The sequence below is a fragment of the Scyliorhinus torazame genome, chromosome 3 (genome assembly GCF_047496885.1).
Source record: "Scyliorhinus torazame isolate Kashiwa2021f chromosome 3, sScyTor2.1, whole genome shotgun sequence".
NCBI lineage: Eukaryota > Metazoa > Chordata > Chondrichthyes > Carcharhiniformes > Scyliorhinidae > Scyliorhinus > Scyliorhinus torazame.
In genome coordinates, this window is record NC_092709.1 from 183,806,475 (window position 1) to 183,829,867 (window position 23,393).

The window sequence follows — 23,393 nt, forward strand, 5'->3', positions numbered from 1 at the left end:
CTTGGGCCTATGATAGCAGTTGCAGCAGTTTTCTGGGGCTGAGATGATTGGCATCCAACAAGCATAATCATCTGCCTTTCTGCCGGTTTTGCTCCAACAGTAAAGAGTTTTTCCCAATTCCGATTAACTTCAATTTCACTAGGATTCCTTATTGCCACATTCGGTCAAATGCATCCTTGATGCAGGGGCAGAAACTCACACCTCACCTTTGGAATTCAGTTATTTTGCCCATATTTGAACAAAGCAGGAATGATCTCTGGAACTATGTGGCAGTCTGTGATGCCCAGGTTGAGCTGCTCGGTCTGTTCGGAGTCTATCCAATTTTGCACAGTGCTAGTGCCACACAACATGACAAAGTCCTCTCTTCACAAAGAATACTCTTTTATTTCCACATGGTCTGTATGGTGGTCACTACTAGCAAAGGTCATGGACCAATGCATCTGAAACAGTGAGATCCGTGAGAACAAGACCAAGTAGACTTCTCCCTCTTATTGGTGTTCTCAGCACTTCATGCAGGCCCCTTGTCTCAGGCATTCCCTTCAGGACTCAGCCAACTAAGTCAGCAGTAGCAGCAACAAGCCACTCAATGATGGACATTGATATACCCCAGCCAGAGCACATTCTGTGTCCTTGCCACTGTCAGTGCTTCATCCAAGTGGTGTTGGAGGTGCACTGATTCATGAATGAGGGAAGATGGTAGGTGGCAATCAGTAGCAGGGTTCCTTGCCCATGAGATATCATGACCTCCAGGGGGTTCGGAGTCAACTTTGCAGACTTGATATCATTGGAAATTAGGGGAAACGCTCCATTTCTGGAGTCATTCTTAGCACAAAGGAGTGTAGTAATGGTTTGAGGTCAATCACCTCAGCCCCAGTAGACAGTAGCAGGCATTTCTCAAGCGTGAGTCCTAGTCCCAACTATCTTTAGTTGCTTCACCAATGACGTCCCTTCATTATAAGTTCAGAAGATGGATGCTCACTGATTGCACAATGTTCAACATTTGCAACTCCTCAGATACTGAATCAATCCATGCTGACACGCAATATTCAGGCTTGGACTGACAAGTGATAAGTAGCATTTGTGCCATAAAGCCAGAAGGTTGTAGATTCAGATCGCAGTCCAGAACCCAAGCACAAGAATCTAGGCTAACACTCTTGTGTTTTGAGGGAATGCTGCACTGTTGGATGTGCCATCTTTTAGATGAAACATGAAACCAAAGCCATGTCTGCTCTCTTAAGGTTGATGTAAACTATCTTATCGCACTATTTTGAATAGGGGAATTATCCACAGCTTCCTGATCAATATTTATCCCTCAATCAAAATCACAAAAACTAACTATCTAGTAGGACCTTGCTATGCACAGATTTCCTGCAGTGTTCACTAAATTAAGGCAAGTGACTATACTTCAAAAGTACTTAATTAGGTGTAAGTTGCTTTTATCCACTCAGAGGTCGCAAAAGGTTTTATAAAAATACATGTCCTTCTTCTGTACAAATGCCTGGAAATAACCTCGACCTTCAACGGAGCATTTAGCCATGTCCCCTTAACAATCATTAGCATAGGCAGCACGGTGGCGCAAGTGGTTAGCACGGTTGCCTCACGGCGCCGAGGTCCCAGGTTCAATCCCGGCTCTGGGTCACTGTCCATGTGGAGTTTGCACATTCTCCCAGTGTTTGTGTGGGTTTGGCCCCCACAACCCAAAAGATGTGCAGGGTAGGTGGATTGGCAAAGATAAATTGCCCTTTAATTGGAAAAAGTGAATTGGATACTCTAAATTTATTTTTTAAAAAACAATCATTAGCATTACCCTCACTGAATCCCCCACATACTGGTGGTGACCATTGACCAACATTTTAACTGGACCGGCCACATAAATGCTGTAGCTACAAGAGCAGCGGTCTGATGAAACATTCGCTGTTTCCCTCACTACAGATATTGCCAGTCTTGAGTATTTCTAGCATTTTCCTGTTTTTTCAGATTTTCAACATCGGCAGAATTTTGCTTTTGGGCTTAACACAAGGGTCTTTCTTAACAAGTTCAACCATAATATCCCAAATGCTCATCATAATTAATTATTTAGGATAAATTTGTTACCAGGCGAAATATAGGGTAAAAAGTAAGTTTCTGCACTGGTCAATATGAAAATGTAAGGAATATGAATTGCTATGTAATATTTTCCCCTGGAAGTGAATCGTACATTGACAGGCAAAACCACAGGCCCATTGCATCACAAATTCACCTCAAAACAATCGGGACATAAAATCACAAAGCATGTTTCAAACTGACCTGCTAAAGTGACACAAAGCAAGTCAAATCGCTTATTTACTCTGCAAGAGGCAAAAAGCATTTTCACCTGTGTATTCTGTCAGCCGTGTCTATAAGAGACTCAAGGTTAGCTAAAGGTTGTTTCCTTCCACCTTTCTCTAGTCATTTCTCCTGCTGAGATCCTTTAACAAAGCTCATTTTGTTCCAAATATTAATCACTAAAATTTTCATTAATCAGAGTTTCCAGGTAGGTATTAAACATTACTTTATATAAAATCATAAACATCAAGTATAAAAATAGAGGCCATTCTGCCAGGTGTGCCTACTCTTTGGTAACGCTACCTAATTGATCCCACTCCCCCGTCTTTACCTGTAAACTGTGTAATTTTTTCTTTCAATTTGCATTTGAAAGTTACTATCGAATCTGCTTCACCAAACTCTCAAGTAATGCATTTCAGATCACAACAGCTGACTGCAAAAAAATAAAAAGGTTTCATAGAACATAGAACAATACAGCGCAGTACAGGCCCTTCGGCCCACGATGTTGCACCGAAACAAAAGCCATCTAACCTACACTATGCCATTATCATCCATATGTTTATCCAATAAACTTTTAAATGCCCTCAATGTTGGCGAGTTCACTACTGTAGCAGGTTGGGCATTCCACGGCCTCACTACTCTTTGCGTAAAGAACCTACCTCTGACCTCTGTCCTATATCTATTACCCCTCAGTTTAAAGCTATGTCCCCTCGTGCCAGCCATTTCCATCCGCGGGAGAAGGCTCTCACTGTCCACCCTATCCAACCCCCTGATCAACCCCCTGTTTCCTTGGGTTCTTTGCCAGTCATAGTAAATGTGTCTCCTCTGGTTACTGAGCTTCCTGCCACTGAAAAGAGCTTTTCCTGATTGAGGACCTCGATCAGTTCTCCTGTTAACTTTCACTGATTGAAGGAGAACAAACCCAGCTTCTCGAAACTCTGAATAAAACAGAAATCTGCCATCCTTGGTATTATTCTAGTGTAACCTCTTTTTTTGTTTTTGAAAATTTTTATTCAAGGGTTTTCACATATATACACAAAAATATCAGACCAAAATATCAATCTGAACAAACAACCACAAATCCCCAACACCAACACCCCACGACATCCCGCTTTTCCAATTGTAACCGCCCCCACCCCGCTGACCCCTAAATCCTCCTTTAAGAAATCAATGAACAGTTTCCACCTCCAGGTGAACCCCTCTGCCGATCCCCACAAAGCGAACGTGACCTCCTCAAACCGTAGAAACTCTGACAGGTCACTGACCCATCCCCCCCCCCCCGCCCCCCCGGCTCCAAGTCCCACCAACACAACAAAATCTGTCTCCGGGCCATCAGGGAGGCAAGGCTAATACATTGGTCTTTCTCCGAACCTGGACCTTCGGACACCCTGAATATAGCCACCTCCAGACTCTGGGCCACCCCACACCCAGAACCCAGACATAACATCTGAGAACCTCTGCAAGACCCCCTCAGCTTTGGACACGCCCACAACATGGGACACACACACACACACACACATGCAAAGAACCACCTCACCCTCGCAGACACATTCACCCTTTGCAAGACCTCGACCCACATCCCACCCCACACCTTTCCTCCCTGCTCCTCCTCCCATTTGCACTTAATCTCTTCCATCGGAGCGTCCTCCCCCCTCCATCAATTCTTGTGGATCTTAGACACCCTCCCGATATCGCCTTCCGACAACAACATGTTCTGCAACACCAGAGGCGGCAGCCCCGGGAAAAACGGCACCTCTCTCCTCACAAAATCTCTCACTTGCAGGGACCTAAAGCCATTTCCCTTGGGCAACTCATACAATTTCTCCAACTTGTCCCCTATCCCCACCAGATGCACCGGCAGAAACTTGCATCCAGCCCGCCGGCACAAATTTATAGTTGTCGCATATTGGCGCTCACAACAGGCCCTCCGGCCCAAAGTGTTGCCTGCACTAACTCCATACCCATAACGCCAAAACCACCACTGGCTCACGGAATACGTGACCGGCAAGAACGGAAGAGTTGCCAACAATAATACCTTCAAAACCCTTCCCCCTGCGCAATGCCACTTCCATCTGCCCCCAAACTGATCTCTCCTCCACTGCACATTTCCTCATTATTGCAATATTCACCACCTAACAATAATTATCAAGTTCAGCAAAACCAGCACCCCCCCACCCCCAACCTTGACTCCTTTCCAGGACCACCCGGCTCACCCTAGGATTCTTTCCCACCCACACAAACGCCAAAATGATCACGTTAACCTTCCTGAAAAAGGACTTGGGAACAAAGATAGGAAGGTTCCGGAACACGAACAACAATCTGGACATTTTCACCATCAGCATGCAGCCAGCCAGTGACAATGGCAACACAGACTACCTCTTGGAATCCGCCTTCGTTCCCTCTACCAATCGTGCCAAGTTCAATTCATGTAGCTGGGCCCAGCTCCATGCCACTTGAATTCCGAGATAACTAAAATTCACCCCCACCATCCTGAACGGCAACTCCCCTAGTCTCTTCTCTTGTCTTCTAGCGTTGATCAGGAACACTTTTCGCTTCCCAATGTGCAATTTGAAACCCAAAAACCAGCCAAATTCCCTCAAAATCTCCATATTCCCTCCAATGCTGCTCATCAGGAGGGGCTAAATAGAGAGACTCTATGCTCAGCACCCACACCCCCCACTCAATCCCTTTCCAATCCCTCAATGCCCTAAGCCAATGCTGAAAAGAACGGGGAGAGCAGACACCCCTGTTTCATCATAAACTTGGCGGCCTCTGCTTCCTTTGATGCCTTCAGGCATCCCAACAGTCCTCAACTTCTGCCTCCAGGAGCGGTTCTGGAGATCCTGCAACGTCTCTCTCAGCCTTTTCTGGCTGCTCTCGCCATGCCCATCTCCACCTCCAATAAGGTCAGCCGATCCTCGTGCTCCACCATCGATTCCTCCACCTTCTGGATCGCCATGAGCCTCCTGCCTCTGCTCCACCTGCTTGATCGCCGCCCCAAGTAGCTCCACCACCTTGGCCAAATCCTCCAAAGCCTCTTCCTCGGCTGCTGGAATTTGTCATTTAAAAACTCCACCAGCTGCTCAGTCAACCACTGGGGGGACCGCACTGCCCCCTTAACCCTCCACCAGCTTTACCTGTGTCGCACCATGAAAACATTCCTGCTCCAACTGCTCTCTTTTCTCATGGCACTTTTTGTCTGCTGAACCACACACCAACCTCACCAGAGGAGTACTACCTTCCCTGCGCACTCATACACCTTTTGCACTCTAACACCACAATATTCAGGTGGGGAAGGACCAAAGAAAATCCACCTTGAGCGGGAGCCACCAAATGTGCAACCGCTCACTCCATGGCTGCCACCGGAAGTCCTCCTTTGGATAACCTCTTCAAGGGCTTGACATTCTTCACAAGGTATGGTGCCCATAACTGAACACAAATCTCCTGCTAAGGCCTAACCTGTCTTCAGGCTGAGTACAACATTCTTACTTTTTACTCCATGACTCGGTTTATTAAAGCAAATAAATATCCCATATGCGTTTTAACAGCCTTCAAGGATTTACCCTAATATATCCCTGTTCATGCACTCCTTTTAAAATAGTATCATTTATTTTATATTGCTCCTCTTAATCCTTCTTGTTAAGTTACTTTGCATTCCTCTGCATTAAATTTCATCGGTGTTATTAATTCAGCATTTCCTTACTCCAATTTAGTATTTATGTACACCAGACGTTTATCAAATGCAATTTGGGTTCCTTCAGTGTTGGTATCCCTTTAAATTTAATTATGGTTTTAAAAAATTTACTGTTGACACATGATTTAAATTAGTTAGCACTCCCTTCCTCCTCTACACCAAATTCCATTCTCATCAATTTTCTGCCATCACCCTGTTTCGTAAGGATTTCTCCTTTTAGCAGATTTACCCAATTCTGTACTTCAAGTTATCAAGACAGTTTCCACATAAAAATATTAAGGTAACTTCCACTGGTGGAAGAACAGCTTGTAATTTGATGGTACAGCATTACAATTACATTGTGGGACTAATGAGACGGAAAGCATTTATAATAATTTCACTTTTCTGTAACTCCTTTTACCTTCCCACTGCAAATACTGTGACCTCTCCAGCTCGACTCCTCCTGGCGTCCTTTGACCTCTTTGACTTTCGGTGGCTGCAGCGTGAGCAAGTGCTTTTCCCTGCAACTCCACCAACGGTATGCAGATGATGACCATGCGATGAGTAATTTGCCAGGCTTCCAGTTGGAGATACAGGACTAGTAGGACTTTCAGGGGTATCAGGACTAGGAGGACCATTGGGACTTGTAGGGCTTGAAAGAGAAAAAATTAACAGAGATTAATTTTTAACATAGTTATACAGAATGTTATGATTGGCAAACAAAGTTCTGTGCAGTACCAGTTTAATATTTTTCCAAATGGGTTTCCAATCAAATTATTTCGAATGCATTTAAATAACATCTTTAAAACAGAAGTCTGACTGTAGGTCAAACTTTCACCTCTGGAACCTAAGTCCGGTCTTCTAATTGCAAGAAATCTATAAAAAATGGTTTGGCCAGTTCAACACAACTCCAAAGGGGAAGAATAACTTTCAGGATGGAAATGCCACTAGGTCAGTACTAATAAGGTTTGGGGAAAATAGAAATGGTGCAATAGGAAGTGTTCTGAAAAAACTGGAGATCAGACATATTATTTGGACAAAATAGAGGGAGCCTGCAGCTGCTCTGTTATAATGGGCCGAGGAGCTCTTGAAGACGGCACTGGAAAGGATTCCATTACCCATCACTCATATAAAACAGCACTTTTTTTTAAAGTAGTGAAATATCAGTGAACTCCATCATGATGGGAATGAAAAGTAGCAAACATGACCTAGTTGGAATCAACTTGGCTGACAATTCAAAGTGCCTTATGATAAATATATTTTATATTTAATTTCTGAATTAATTTGTATTTTTACACCAAGCTCAGTGTAAATATGTTTTCCTAAGATTACTATTCTGGTCCATGATCCATCACTTACCTGTAGAAATTATGTCTTGCAGCAAATATCTGCACTTATCGAAAGCAAAAGTATCTTTTGTCTATTTTCAATTTTTAAAATTACAAATGACAACAGTCACTTTTAGAATGGAAAGTGCCCATTGTGCTGGCTATATTGTGACTACATCTTTCCATTTGAACAACACTACCATCCTCCCACCCCACCACAACAGAAAAATTGCAACCCTACTATATCAATTATATCATTTAATACTTTTGTGAGGGCCATGAAGAATCCAGCACGAGTTTTAAGGATACAAAGTAATAACATTTATTTACAATTATAATTATATATATATATATATATATATATATATATATATATATATATATATATATATATTATATATATATATATATATATATATATATAAAATATACATACATATATAAATAAATAAATAAAACAGCAGCAGCAACTTCCCTTGCTGCACACTCCTTCCTGCTGGTTCCAAACTGGCCAGCTTTATTTATACTTGGAGTTTACTAATGGTTTCTCCAACCCCTTATTGGGGAAGCTCATACTCCCACAGGATTGTGGGATTATCATTAGTCCCCAGCCAATGGTAAGCAGGCAGGTTATAACATCCCTCCCCCCCAAAGTCCAAGGAATCCACCGAAGACCCTGGCGAAGCAGGGCGTCGGACCCGTTTTGCCGCAGGCCGGACACCATTTGCACGCGGCGCTGGATCAGGCGGCGTGTAACGAGACGGAGACCGGCGCTTCCGTGATGAACGGCGTAACGGTTGTACATCCACGGCCCGTGGACCTGAGGATTCCCCCTCTGATGCGTCCTGTGTCTCCATCTCGGAGTCAGAGTCTGCTGCCTCCGTCATGTCAGCGTCTCTATCTCCATTTGGTTCTGTAACGACCTGCGCAGGCTTTGAGTGAGGCACCAGTGGAAGATTGTGAGGACTACCTTCCCTGGTCTCTGTGGCTGTAGAAATGAGCTCCGGGGGCGGGGAATCTTTGGAGGGGATAGTCTTCTGGACCGAACGTGGTCTACATGTTTGCGCTGGAGACGACCCTGGGCTTGCACCGGTAAGATATAGGGCCTGTTTGGCGAAAGCTTACGCCAGGAACCCACTGGGCACCACCAGCAAAATTCCGAACGAACACTGGGTCACCGGGCGCAAACTGCCGAATCGGCCGATGCCGAGAAAATCCCTGTCCCTGCCGTTCTTGTGTGCGGCGTACTTTTGCGCCATTGTCCGGGAAAACCATACTAAGGCCGGTGCGAAGTCTCCGACCCATTAGGAGTTCTGCGGGAGCTACCCCCGTCACCGCATGGGGTGGTCCTATACGTAAACAAAAAGCGAGCCAGTCTTGTGTCCATTGATCCGGAAGACTGCTTCTTTAGGCCTCTTTTGAATATCTGCACTGCGCGCTCTGCCAACCCATTTGAAGCCAGGTGGTAAGGGGCAGTGAGGATATGGCGTATGCCGTTCATCTTCATGAACCTCGCAAACTCCTCACTCGTGAATGGAGTGCCGTTATCCGTGACTAGCACCTCGGAGAGGCCATGCGTACTAAAGGACAAACGCATCTTTTCAATTGTTGCGCAGGACGCTGTCCCCTGCATCTTATGCACCTCTAGCCATTTAGACTGGGCGTCGATTAATAGAAGGAACATGGATCCTTGAAAAGGGCCTGCAAAATCTGCATGCAAGCATGCCCAAGGCCGCCCTGGCCATTCCCAGTGATGTAGGAGCACGTCCGGCGGAAGCTTCTGATGCTCCTGGCAAATGGAGCTTTTTGGGCCACCTTCCCAATGTCGGTGTCAAGGCCTGGCCACCAGACATAACTCCGGGCAACATTTTCATTTTGGTCACACCTGCAAGTTTCTTAGTATCAGCTCCTGTCCTTTTTCTGGGACAATCACACACGTCCCCCACAAGAGGATGCAGTCTTCCAAGCTGAATTCTGACAGCTTGGAGGAAAATGCCCGCAACTCGCCTGGGAGCTGTCTATGATGCCCCCCATACAGGACTATGTGCCGAACCTTTGACAGGACTGGCTCCGTCTGGGTCCACTCACGGATCTGTGATGCCGTGACAGGCAAGGTGTCCATAAAATTTAGGGTTGCAACCACCTCACCGGTCGTGGGGGTCGACACGGGGCCGTTCGATAAAGGTAATCGGCTCAGTGCGTCGGCATTTGCTATCTGCGTTCCTGGTTTGTGCTCCAGAGAATACTCGTATGCAGCAAGCAACAAAGCCCAGCGCTGGATCCGTGCGGAAGCAATGGGCGGTATTGGCTTATCATCTCTGAACGGTCCCAGCAGAGGCTTATGATCAGTCACGATAGTGAAATGGCGGCCATACACGTACTGGTGGAAGCGTTTCACCGCAAAAACCACTGCCAGGCCCTCCTTGATCTGCGCGTACTTTTTCTCCGCTGCAGTCAATGTGCGGGAGGCGAAAGCTATCTGTCGCTCGGCCCCGTTTTCCATCTTGTGGGAGAGGACGGCCCCAATACCATACGGGGATGGATCACACGTGACGAGCAAAGGCTTTCCAGGATCATAGTGGGTTAGTAACCCAGACAACGCCAATTGTTGCTTTACCCGCCGGAAAGCGGTTTCTTGCGGCTGACCCCAAACCTAGGTGTGATTTTTCTTTAGCAGAAGGTGCAACAGGGCCAGCGTAGTTGCCAGATTGGGGAGGAACTTCCCGTAATAGTTTACGAGACCGAGAAAAGAACGAAGATGCGAAGTGTCAGTCGGAGCGGGGGCCTGTTGAATTGCACGCACCTTCTCTGCGACGGGGTGCAAACCTTCGCGGTCCACCCGATAACCGAGGTAGACTACTTCCTTTGCCTGAAATATGCACTGTGTGTGACGTAAACAGGCTCCAGCCTCCGAAAGGCGTCTAAGGACAGCCTCCAGATTTTCCAAATGTTCCTGCTCCGACGTCCCTGTAATCAAAACGTCGTCCAAGTAGACAGCGACACGCGGTAAACCTCTCAAAATGCCCTCCATAACACGTTGAAAAATAGCGCAGGCAGAGGATACTCCAAAGGGCAACCGTGTATATTCATACAGGCCCCGGTGTGTATTACTCGTTACATATGGTCGGGAGGCAAGGTCCAGCTCCAACTGTAGGTAAGCGTGACTCATATCTAATTTTGTGAAGGAGAGTCCGCCTGCAAGCTTCGCGTAGAGATCCTCTATGCAAGGCATTGGATATCGGTCGAGTCGGGAAGCTGTATTCACTGTAAGTTTATAGTCGCCACACAAGCGAACTGTGACATCTGGCTTCACTACAGGTACAATTGGTGCTGCCCAGTCAGCAAAACGGATGGGCCTGATAATACCCAAACTCTCCAAACGAGTGAGCTCCCCTTCTACCTTCTCGAGCAAGGCGTAAGGCACCGGGCGCGCCCGGAAATAGCGCGGCGTGGCTCCTGGTTCGACTTGGATACGGGCTACGGCCCCTTTTATTTTCCCCAAACCAGGCTGGAATACATCTTGGTATCGTCCTAGCACCTCAGTCAACCCTTCAGAAACTGTTTGGAGGATGTGCTGCCATTGCAACCGCAAATGGCGCAACCAGTCCCGACCCAACAGGCTGGGCCCATGGCCGCGCACCACGATAAGTGGGAAACGCCCCTCCTGGCGTCCATAAACAACAGGGGTCATTGTAGTTCCTGCAATGTCCAGTGGTTCCCCCGTGTAGGTGGCCAACCTGGCCCGTGAGTTGGTTAATGTAAGGGTCTGTATACCCTGCTTGATGCGGTCGAATGTCCTCTGGGCGATCACGGAGACTGCTGCACCAGTGTCCAACTCCATCTCAAGCGGGTGACCATTGACCCGTACGGTCACCTTAATGGGGGCCACACGGGGAGATGCCACACAATGCAGCTGCAGGCAGTCGTCCTCAGTCTCCACGTCCTCAGGAGTAGTCACCGCAGGTTCATCCACATGGAAGGTACGGCCCCTGGCCTGGTCCCAGTTTCGGTCGGAACGACGGCGCCTCTGGCGCCCCCAGGACCGGCGTCCGCGACGGGGTCGGCGCCTACAAGTCTGACACGGACATGGCTCCTCATCCATTGGTTCTGGAGAAGGCTCCCTTCGGGGAGGAATGTCCGATGGCCACTGGCGTCGGTCCGGACGTCACCTCGCCCAAGGTACCGCAGGAGTGCGGGGGACGTTTCCGGACGGAAGGGGTTGCGCCCAAAGGCATTCACTTCTGTTGCTCTTATTAGCCTTAGTTTTATTAGCTCTAATTCTGTCACCTTTGCTCACGAGTCGCCAGGTATCTTTCTGATACCGCCACGTGGTTCAAGCTCAAGTAATGACTAATAATATAGCACACCGCTTAGTAAATGTTAAATCAACGATCATTTATTATATACAGCAATAAATACTTATACAATAATCCTACTTCTAGACTATTACCTACCACTAAAGGCCAATACTTAACTTTGGTGATGGCCCACCAGGTCAGGGAAACGAATGGTCTATCGAATTGGGTCTGGCCTGTGGGATTCAAAAAGGCTGGTACGAGTCGATAGTCTGGAACACCTATCTGATAGCGATCGCTGGAGTAACACTTACTTGTTTCTTCGTCAAAGGGTCTCGAAGGTTGCGAGTAGGAGAAGAAGGGTCGATCTGAACTTGGCACCTTATTTTTATAGTTCCCAGGGGCTTCCCGCCTCTCGGGGCAAACCTTGACCCTGGTTCCAAGTGATTGGACTTGGTCCCAATCGCTGGGTTCGATATGCTCCAATAATGGGGCAATTTCTTGATCGGGGGGTGGTCGTCCACCTTTCTTTGTCTCAGCCACTGCTGGCGCCGAAACGTCTGGATCGGCTTTATGTTGCTAATGTGTAGCAATTGTTCCCGGGGATTGCTGCTTAGTATGCAGGTGGCTGGGTTGATGGGCTGTTAATGGTTGCAGGTATCGGTCTGGGCCGACTTCCTCAGAGCCGAATACACGGTTTTGCCTGCAGCCGTCCGTTTGAGTCCTGTTGGCTGATTTTCCCATCAGCCTCTTACGTTCGCCATTTTAGATTGGGGTATGACCATTTTAATCGGGAATCAGCCATTTTAGGTGGCTACACTTCCATTCCCTGTAGCTCCTGCCCTCCTCGTTCTGCGCTCTCTCGGGACAATACTATTTGAATAGCCTGTTGAAAAGTCAATGTTGGCACAACTAACAACTTTCTCTGGGTGGCCGCATTGTTAATACCGCAAACCAAACGGTCACGTAACATTTCTGACAAGGTCTCACCATAGTCACAGTACTCCGCAATCCTGCGTAGCCTGGATAGAAAATCGGCAAGGGGTTCTCCAGGGGTCCTCTCAGCAGTATTAAACCGGTAACGCTGGACTATCGTGGACGGGGTTGGGTTAAAATGTTGCCCCACTATAGTCACAAGTTCATCAAACGTTTTGGTGTCCGGCGCAGCTGGGTACGTAAGGCTCCTAAATCACCCCAAACGTATGCGGGCCGCAGGCGGTGAGCAATATGACCACCTGGCGCTCATTTTCGGTGATATTGTTTGCCCGGAAATAATAACGCATCCGTTGTGTGTACTGGTTCCAGCTTTCCAGCGCAGCATCAAAAACATCCAAACGTCCGTACAGAGGCATGGTATAATAGAAAACAACTTCCAATTTGTATCCAACAAAAATCCAGGGAGGTGGCTCCAGCAGTGTAGACAGCTATTCACTTTAACCCTCGTCGCCAGTTTTGTGAGGGCCACGAAGAATCCAGCATGAGTTTTAAGGATACAAAGTAATAACATTTATTTACAATAACATATATATGCAACAGCAGCAGCAACTTCCCTTGCTGCACACTCCTTCCTGCTGGTTCCAACTGGCCAGCTTTATTTATACTTGGAGTTTACTAATGGTTTCTCCGCCCCCCTCATTGGGGAAGCTCATACTCCCACAGGATTGTGGGATTGTCATTAGTCCCCAGCCAATGGTAAGCAGGCAGTTTATAACAAATACCTTCATTAATGACTTTACTTGAAGCCCAAGCATTTGGGTTGGATAGGTTTTGCCCAGAGAAATAACCATGTTCACCGAAGGCAGATTCCACAATTTGAGCATACCGAGTTTACACCAATTACTAGGATGGAGCCACAGCATTTCCGCCAGTTCAATGCCTCTCCTGCGGGCCCAGCAAATTCTATTTTTTTTTTTTTTAAAAACGATATTTGAAGTCATGCTAGAGAATAAATTTCAAAAGCTTTATCTAGGTAATATTTAGTTTGAGTTTTATTTTTAAAATGTATGCAAGCACAAGCATTTGCAGATAACAGATTGGAGAGTGAGAGCAAAGAAGGAGAGGAAAAGTGGAAGATACAGATGCACTTACAGAAGCCAAAGAACACTAGTCTCTTGGAGAGTTACAAACAAGTGCTACCAGAGTCCTAGGCCACTTCTACTTAGTGTTGTCAGGCCCATTCTCTTTCTCACTCTTCGCTAAAGCTGACATTCCAAGCATTACCCACTTTTCTCCCGAATTCAAATTCCTCTCCACAGTTCTCAAATTCCAGGTTTCTCCTGCACAATGCAACCAGAGCAAAGGATCCCATCATACCACCAAATTCCACGACATTTACACTTTTCACAGCTATTATGAAAATTAAATTCACTAGTAAACGTCCCGAATTACATAGAAACATAGAAAATAGGAGGACGCCATTCGGCCCTTCAAGCCTGCTCCGCCATCATTATGATCGTGGCTGATCAAGTTAAATACCCTGATCCCGCCGTCCTCCATATCCTTTGATCATTTTAGTCCCAAGGGCTATATCTAATTCCTTCTTGAAATTACACAATGTGGCTTCAACTACTTTGCGGTCATAAATTCCACAAATTTACCACTCTCTGGGCGAAGAAATTTCTTCTCACCTCAGTCCTAAAAGGTTTCCCTCTTATCCTCAAACTATGACCCCTAGTTCTGAACTCCCCCCAACATCAGGAACATACTTTCTGAATCCTGTCTAATCCTGTTAGAATTTTATAAGTTTCAATGAGATCCCCTCTAATTCTTCTAAACTCCAATGAATATAATCCTAACCGACTGTCTCTCCTCGTATGACTTTCGCTGCCATTTCCTCCACAGCAAGAACATCCTCCCTCAGAAAAGGACGTCAAAACTGCACACAATACTCCAGGTGTGGCCTCACCAACGTCCTATACAGTTGCAGCAAAACACCCATATTTCTATACTCAAAAATTCCCACTGTGAAGGCCAACATACCATTTGCTTTCTTTACTGCCTGCTGTACCAGCATGCTTACCTTCAGCGACTGATGCACAAGGATACCAAAGCCTCGCTGAGTATCCACATCTCTCAATTTACATCCATTCAAATAATAATCTACTTTCCTAGTTTTGCTACCGAAGTGGATAACCTGACATTTATCCACATTTTGCTGCATCTGCCATGCATATGCCCACTCATTCAGCATATCGGCATCCTCCTCACATTTCACCCTCCCATCCAACTTTGTATCGTCTGCAAATTTGGAGATACTACATTTAGCTCCCTCGTCTAAATCTTAACATATAATAGGAACAATTGAGGTCCTAACACAGATCTCTACGGTACCCCAAGTCACTGCCTGCCAATCGGAAAAAGACCCATTTATTACAACTTTTTGTTTCCTGTCTGCTAACCAGTTTTCTACCCATCTCAAGACACTACCCACAATCCCATGTGCTTTATCTTTACATAGTAATCTGCTATGAGAGCAGATTGAAACAACTGAATAAGTGTTATAAATATCTTGTTGTTGCATCATGCTAATACTTTGGAGGTAATTATAGCTCTGAGCAGATTACAGTTGTAAAAAGTAATCAAAATACTGAAACTCAGCGATTGTCAGAACAATTTTTAAAAATGGCAGTTCAGCACGTTACTCGGGTTTGTTTAATGAAGTCAGAATAGAGGAAATTGAGCAATAAAACATCAGGTGGATTTTCTTGGAAATTGTCAAGGAGGGATAATTGGGTTAGGGGTGAGCTTGACGATAGACCATAGCAAGCTATGTTGTCAGGGAGAGGAATGGATCTTATGAAGATTCTCTGGTTTCAAGTTATTTGTGCGCTTGCTGGAAGAGGCTGTTCATTGCAGTTTAGATCTTGTTTTGTTTGCAGCTCACAGAGAAGCCCTGGGTGTTGCTTGAGGAAGTTAGGGCTCAGGAGAAGTCCCGAAGAGCCAAGAAGATGAAGGAAAGTTGCTGGTTCTGTGCTGAAGGGAATTAGGTCTCAAGAGAAGCCTTGGGAGCCATTGATAGCTCAGGATCAGAGTGACTTGAGGGAATTCAGAGACGAAATCTCCAAAAGTCAAAGAGTTGCAATCCCTCATGAGAGAGACCTGGTCTGTGCCTGCTGGCCGATCCCAAATAGCATAGCAATGAATACAAAGGGACCCCACTTCTGATCAGTATTTAGTGATCTCTGGCATAAAGTGCACACACAGTGAACAGATGAGGGCAGAATTGTGCTTAGTTGTAAAATCTCTTCATGCTTAAAAGTCCAATGCTCACTGCCTACACTCACATGAAGAATGGCACCTTTTCCAAGAGGGCTGCTTAGACCTGTAGAATCATACCTTATCATGAATCAGTGCCTACTGAAGGGATAAGGAGAAATAATACATTTGTCCTCCAAGGTATAAATTTGTACATGAACAGAAGTGAAAGTGAAAGCTGTGGACAACTGCTGTATAAGTCTAGGCATGTCCCATCCCTGGTATGTAAAGGCTTCAGCACAGCTGCATATTGTTGGAAATTCATTTGTTCGGAGTACTGCATAAGAAGGCAATACAGGTTAAAGGGTTAAGATGTTCAGTAGATAATTTATTTCATCCATTTACCAGCGGACAGTCTGCATGTGGAAATATTTTTGGAGGCCAATGAAACATCTACTAGTGAAAGTAGAATATTTTTGTTTAACAAACGCAACCTCTCCAGCTGGGCCATCAAAAATAATCCTATCTGGGTCAGGATGCAGGGCTTAATCTAATACTGGCAAATTTACCTATAGTAAATAAAGTATAACCAGCAGAGTGACTCAATCAGAATGCGATAGCAGGATCAATGTAGTAAATTGTCCTGTGATTCAACAAAGTACATAATATTGTGTATGGAGGGGGTCAATTTAGCTCAGTTGGCTGGAAGCTGGTTCATGATGCAGAGTGAGGCCAACACCATGGGTTCAATTCTGATACCAGCTAGGGTTATTAATGAAGGCCCACCCTTCTCAACCTTCCTCCTCGCCTGAGGCATGGTGATTCACAAATTAAATCACCACCAGTCAGCTCTCCCCCTCAAAAGGGGAAAGCAGCCTATGGTCATCTGGGACGATGGCAACATTATTTTAATAATTTATGGTTGCGCACAACAGCTGTCTGGTCACAATTTTTAAAAATTCTTCAATCAGCGAATGAAGCTTTTAGATATAAAAACTATGCCCTCAAAATAAAAGTTTTATTAAAAATGAATTTGTAGTAGAACCTGCCTTTTGGAGATTGGTCTCTCCCAGACATTGCACCATATGAAACTATCCCATCCCCAATGGATTTGCTACATGTCCATCATCTTACGTAGATGACACAAAAAGATGACTGCTCCAATTTCAGTAAACACTTAATTTTTCAAAATTAAATACATTGCTAGATTGCAGAGGGAACATTTCAAACTGCCCTTTTGCAATCCTCAACTATCACCAGAGGGCGTTGTGGCATCAAATATACAAATACATGTACACTGCACATTTTGTTTCTGTTTCTTTAGTTTGTGAAATCAACCAATAAATTGCAGGTTTTAACACAGCTTATCTCCTGCATGCAACCTGGATCATACACTCAAGTTAATACTCTGAACTTGGGCACAGACTTGCAGTCAGTCGATTAGCATTGATCGCAAACAGACTGGAAACTTAATGTAGGGAGTTTGATGGAGGTGGAAAAGGCAGTTTCTCACAACCAACTCTAAGGACTGGTGCAGAGAACCTGAAGATTTCAAGATAAATGTCAAGGTTAAGTAACAAGATATCTACTAATATTCAGGTTCTTCATGTTTACCGATTTCAATCGTTCTTTTAAGCTTCAATAAATAATTAGGATTTGCTTGTTACATTGAGAAGCAAACAAAAAGATAACACTGATGTAATATAGTTGTCATAGAAGTGCTTTAACTGTTCCATCACAAAGTTCAGAGGGGCAGTTGGATTCATTACAGGATCGGGCAGTTGGATTCATTGGGCAGGGTAGAAAAGAATGTCAGGAGCAGCACCATGTGTGTACCTAAAAATGAGATGCTAACCCAGTGAAGATACAACATAAGATCACATGCATGCTGAACAGGAGAATCAGCATGCCATAGCAACAACCAAGCAATCCCTCAACTAATAGATCAGATCAATTCTCTACTCCCTGCCTTAGCCAGTCATAAATGAAGCAATTAAATTAACCAGAGGAGTCGTCTCCATGAACATCCCTATCCTCTGACGGCAGAACTCAGCACGTGTGTGCAAAAGGCAATCCTGAAACACTTACAGCCATCTTCAGCCAGAATCGTCGGTTGGACGATCCATCTCAGCTTCCTCCGGATATCCCCACCAAAGATAGAAACCAGTCTTTATCTATTGTTCTATGTTCTATTAGTTCGAGTACAATAGATGGGTCGTTTTTTGTACAGTGTGTGCAGGAGGGTTTCCTGAAACAATATGTTGACAGGCCAACAAGAGGCGAGGCCACGTTGGATTTGGTTTTGGGTAATGAACCAGGCCAGGTGTTGGATTTGGAGGTAGGAGAGCACTTTGGGGACAGTGACCACAATTCGGTGACGTTTACGTTAATGATGGAAAGGGATAAGTATACACCGCAGGGCAAGAGTTATAGCTGGGGGAAGGGCAATTATGATGCCATTAGACGTGACTTGGGGGGGATAAGGTGGAGAAGTAGGCTGCAAGTGTTGGGCACACTGGATAAGTGGGGCTTGTTCAAGGATCAGCTACTGCGTGTTCTTGATAAGTATGTACCGGTCAGGCAGGGAGGAAGGCGTCGAGCGAGGGAACCGTGGTTTACCAAGGAAGTGGAATCTCTTGTTAAGAGGAAGAAGGAGGCCTATGTGAAGATGAGGTGTGAAGTTTCAGTTGGGGCGATGGATAGTTACAAGGTAGCGAGGAAGGATCTAAAGAGAGAGCTAAGACGAGCAAGGAGGGGACATGAGAAGTATTTGGCAGGAAGGATCAAGGAAAACCCAAAAGCTTTCTATAGGTATGTCAGGAATAAGCGAATGACTAGGGAAAGAGTAGGACCAGTCAAGGACAGGGATGGGAAATTGTGTGGGGAGTCTGAAGAGATAGGCGAGATACTAAATGAATATTTTTCGTCAGTATTCACTCAGGAAAAAGATAATGTTGTGGAGGAGAATGCTGAGCCCCAGGCTAATAGAATAGATGGCATTGAGGTATGTAGGGAAGAGGTGTTGGCAATTCTGGACAGGCTGAAAATAGATAAGTCCCCGGGACCTGATGGGATTTATCCTAGGATTCTCTGGGAGGCCAGGGAAGAGATTGCTGGACCTTTGGCTTTGATTTTTATGTCATCATTGGCTACAGGAATAGTGCCAAAGGACTGGAGGACAGCAAATGTGGTCCCTTTGTTCAAAAAGGGGAGCAGAGACAACCCCGGCAACTATAGACCGGTGAGCCTCACGTCTGTAGTGGGTAAAGTCTTGGAGGGGATTATAAGAGACAAGATTTATAATCATCTAGATAGGAATAATATGATCAGGGATAGTCAGCATGGCTTTGTGAAGGGTAGGTCATGCCTCACAAACCTTATTGAGTTCTTTGAGAAGGTGACTGAACAGGTAGATGAGGGTAGAGCAGTTGATGTGGTGTATATGAATTTCAGCAAAGCGTTTGATAAGGTTCCCCACGGTAGGCTATTGCAGAAAATACGGAGGCTGGGGATTGAGGGTGATTTAGAGATGTGGATCAGAAATTGGCTAGCTGAAAGAAGACAGAGGGTGGTGGTTGATGGGAAATGTTCAGAATGGAGTACAGTCACAAGTGGAGTACCACAAGGATCTGTTCTGGGGCCGTTGCTGTTTGTCATTTTTATCAATGACCTAGAGGAAGGCGCAGAAGGGTGGGTGAGTAAATTTGCAGACAATACTAAAGTCGGTGGTGTTGTCGATAGTGTGGAAGGATGTAGCAGGTTACAGAGGGATATAGATAAGCTGCAGAGCTGGGCTGAGAGGTGGCGAATGGAGTTTAATGTAGAGAAGTGTGAGGTGATTCACTTTGGAAGGAATAACAGGAATGCGGAATATTTGGCTAATGGTAAAGTTCTTGAAAGTGTGGATGAGCAGAGGGATCTAGGTGTCCATGTACATAGATCCCTGAAAGTTGCCACCCAGGTTGATAGGGTTGTGAAGAAGGCCTATGGAGTGTTGGCCTTTATTGGTAGAGGGATTGAGTTCCGGAGTCGGGAGGTCATGTTGCAGCTGTACAGAACTGTGGTACGGCCGCATTTGGAGTATTGCGTACAGTTCTGGTCACCGCATTTTAGGAAGGACGTGGAGGCTTTGGAGCGGGTGCAGAGGAGATTTACCAGGATGTTGCCTGGTATGGAGGGAAAATCTTATGAGGGAAGGCTGATGGACTTGAGGTTGTTTTCGTTGGAGAGAAGAAGGTTAAGAGGAGACTTAATAGAGGCATACAAAATGATCAGGGGGTTGGATAGGGTGGACAGTGAGAGCCATCTCCCGCGGATGGAAATGGCTGGCACGAGGGGACATAACTTTAAACTGAGGGGTAATAGATATAGGACAGAGGTCAGAGGTAGGTTCTTTACGCAAAGAGTAGGGAGGCCGTGGAATGCCCTACCTGCTACAGTAGTGAACTCGCCAACATTGAGGGCATTTAAAAGTTTATTGGATAAACATATGGATGATAATGGCATAGTGTAGGTTAGATGGCTTTTGTTTTGGTGCAACATCGTGGGCCGAAGGGCCTGTACTGAGCTGTATTGTTCTATGTTCTATGTTCTTTATTGTAGGTAGCAGATGAGGAACATATCGGCCATGATAGAATGGTGGAGACTCGATGGGCTGAATGGCCTAATTCTGCTCCTAGAGATCTTATGAACTTATTTAATTAATTCTGTATGATATACAGTAATGGATACAACAATGGCTATGGGCTGTGACATAACCCAACTGTAGTATTCAAGTATTGTGCTCTAGAACTACCCTTGCCTCCAGCCAAACTGCTCCAGTACAACTACAACACAGGCATCTACGTGACAACGTAGAAAACAATGCCCAACTGTGTCCTATTAACAAAATGTAGGGCAAACAGAAGAGTCAACCCATTAGAAAAGTGATAGGAAGTGCCGACAGTGTCGTGTTGGGCGTTCCGCTATACAGACGAACCAACACGGTTGTCGATGGTACAACTCTGTTTTATTACTATCAATAACAACATCTGTAAACTTATGACTATGGTTTGTTCATTACCCTTTAACCTGTGGACCCAGCCCTAACACGATCTTAGAGAGGCACTCAGCACATGGTGTATGTCTGAGTGGCTTGCTGTGAGCTTTGTGCCCTGAGCCGTCTCCTGCTGGAATGCGCGGGAACTGTGGTGTTCCCCGTTTTATAGTGCGTGTGCTCTTGCTTGTGATTGGCTGTGATGTTGCGCGTGTGTTGAATGGTCCGTTGATCTGTCCATCAGTATGTATGTGTGTTTGCACCATGATGTTTATCTGAATATCATGACAGACAGCAGTGGTATCAAGTAGTATTCATTCTCAATAACCTGCTCACCAATGTTTGGTTTGTGTTCATTCAGCACAACTCAGCTCCAGATTTCAGAACTATCTTTGGCCAAACATAGACAAAGAGAGTTGAATTCCAGAGGTGGGCTGAGAGTGACGGTCGTGATATTAAAGCAGCATTTGACTGAGTGCAGCATCAAGAAGCCCGAGTAAAGTTTAAATCAATGAGAATCAAGGGAAAAAACTCTCAAATTGGAGTCTTCCTGCACAAATGGCTGTGGTTGTTTGAAGTCAATTATCTCAATCCCAGGACATCGCTGCAGGAATTTCACAGTGTCGTATCCTCGGCTCAACCATTTTCAGCTGTTTCATCAATCACCGATCCTCATTCAGACTGGGGCTAATAAATGACAAGTAACATGAGTGCCACACAAGTTGGAGGCACCCCCATCCTTGACATTCAATGGCATTACTATCATCATATTTCCTACCATATCCTAGGGTCACCAGTGACCAGAAGCATAACTGAATCAGCCGCAAAACAAAAAGCGGTTACAAGAGAAGGTGAGCGGCTGGGTATTTTGCAGTGAGTGACTACCTGAAATCACAAAGCCTTTCAACTATGTACAAGGCACAAGTCAGAATATGTTGCAGTACAACATTTAAGAGGTTTGGAACCATCCAGGACAAAGCAGCCTGTTTGATTAGAATCCCAGTAATAGCGTCTTCCAAATCCAAGACCTCAATCCCCAAAATAGCATCATCCTCATGTGCATAGGAAACTACCACCTCCCAAGTTCCCGTTAAAATCACAGACCATCTTAAGACTTGGAAATATAGTACCATTCTTTCACCATCATTGGGTCAAAAACTTGCAAAGCCTTCCCTAACAGAATTATGTGGGTACATTCACCACAGAGTGCAATGGTTCAAGGAGGTGTTTCATCTTCATCCGTGAGAGTGTAATTAGAGATGAGCAATAAATATAACAATGCCTGCATCCCACCAATGATTAAGAAAGTAAGAGCACATAGCAGGTCTGGATCACAGGTTCCAGGAGCTGATCACTGTGTGTAGATGGAGGCAGCCAGAAGGGCAGGAAATTGCAGGTAGTGCAAGAATCCTCCAGGTGTGTTACACCAAGGAATCAGCAAGCAGACTAATACACTGTATCCCCAGACAGGCAGTCCTTCCACGGCTGAATTGAGACCTGTATGTTGTCAGGGTAAGAGACATCACATGGAAAGAGAAGGGGTGGAAAAAGACAGACTGTGTGGTCAACGTTGGAACCAGTAACAAAGGGAGGACTGAGGAAATTAAGTAACTAGGGAGGAAGTTAAAAACAAACACCTCAAAAAGGTAGTAATCTCTGGATTACGTCTCCTGCCTTACACTCGTGAAAGAAGAAAATAGGAGGACATAGCAGGTTGATGCATGACTGGAGGCATGATCCATGAGAGATGATTTCAGATTCCCAAGACCAGATCTGTGACAGCAGAGACCTGTTCAAGATGAATGGGTGGCAGCGTATCACAGCTTGGCCTAATATCTTCACAGGTACATTAACTAATGCTGTGGGTGAACGATCAAACAAATTTGACAGGAAGTGGAGTACCATGTTGCAGTACTATAAAGTAGAAATATGGCACATAGAGGACTTGAAAACTGTTAAGAAATAATACAGAATTCGATGGGATCAAAGAAACTACAAAGAGAACAACATTTGGTTTGGACTGCACATTATACACTATGAAGTGTGGTTGATAGGTTAGTGAGCTGCTGGCACACATAACCATTTGGGGATATGATGTTGTGGCATTAACAGATACCAGGTTTAAAAAGGGGAGAATTGGATGATCTATTGATAGCAAGGTATTCAAATCATAGGGTAGAAAAAATATTATGATGCTAGAAAGAGAATGACCTTGGAGAACCAAATACAGAATCTATTCGGTTGGAGTTCAAAAACAATAGAAGATCTAATATTCTACAGGGATACTTTATGAGCCTCAGTGGGAAGGAGATAAAGTGGCAGATTGGCTGGGAACTTGATAAAAAAATGCATGAACTTAAGGGTAGTGACAATGGTGACTTTAACTATCCTAATATTGAAGGAAGCTGTGTTAAGGCCAGAAAGGAGGAACAACTTCTCAAGTGTGTTCAAGAGAACGTTTGTAATTGTTATGTTTATTGCCCAGTAAGAATGGAAGCATTGCTGGATGTAGTCATCGGAATTAAGTGGAGAACGTCACATTGGGCAATGATCTCATGAGTAGT

General features: G+C 45.2%; 1 protein-coding gene across 1 annotated transcript in view; it reads right to left on the reverse strand.

Moving 5' to 3' along the window:
• LOC140408822 (RELT-like protein 1) overlaps positions 1-23,393 on the reverse strand; it is a 132,112-nt gene that overhangs the window by 14,409 nt on the left and 94,310 nt on the right. The window contains exon 5 of the mRNA XM_072496554.1: positions 6,399-6,629. Within this exon, the coding sequence (XP_072352655.1) occupies positions 6,399-6,629 (231 nt within the window). The remainder of the gene's footprint in view (positions 1-6,398; positions 6,630-23,393) is intronic.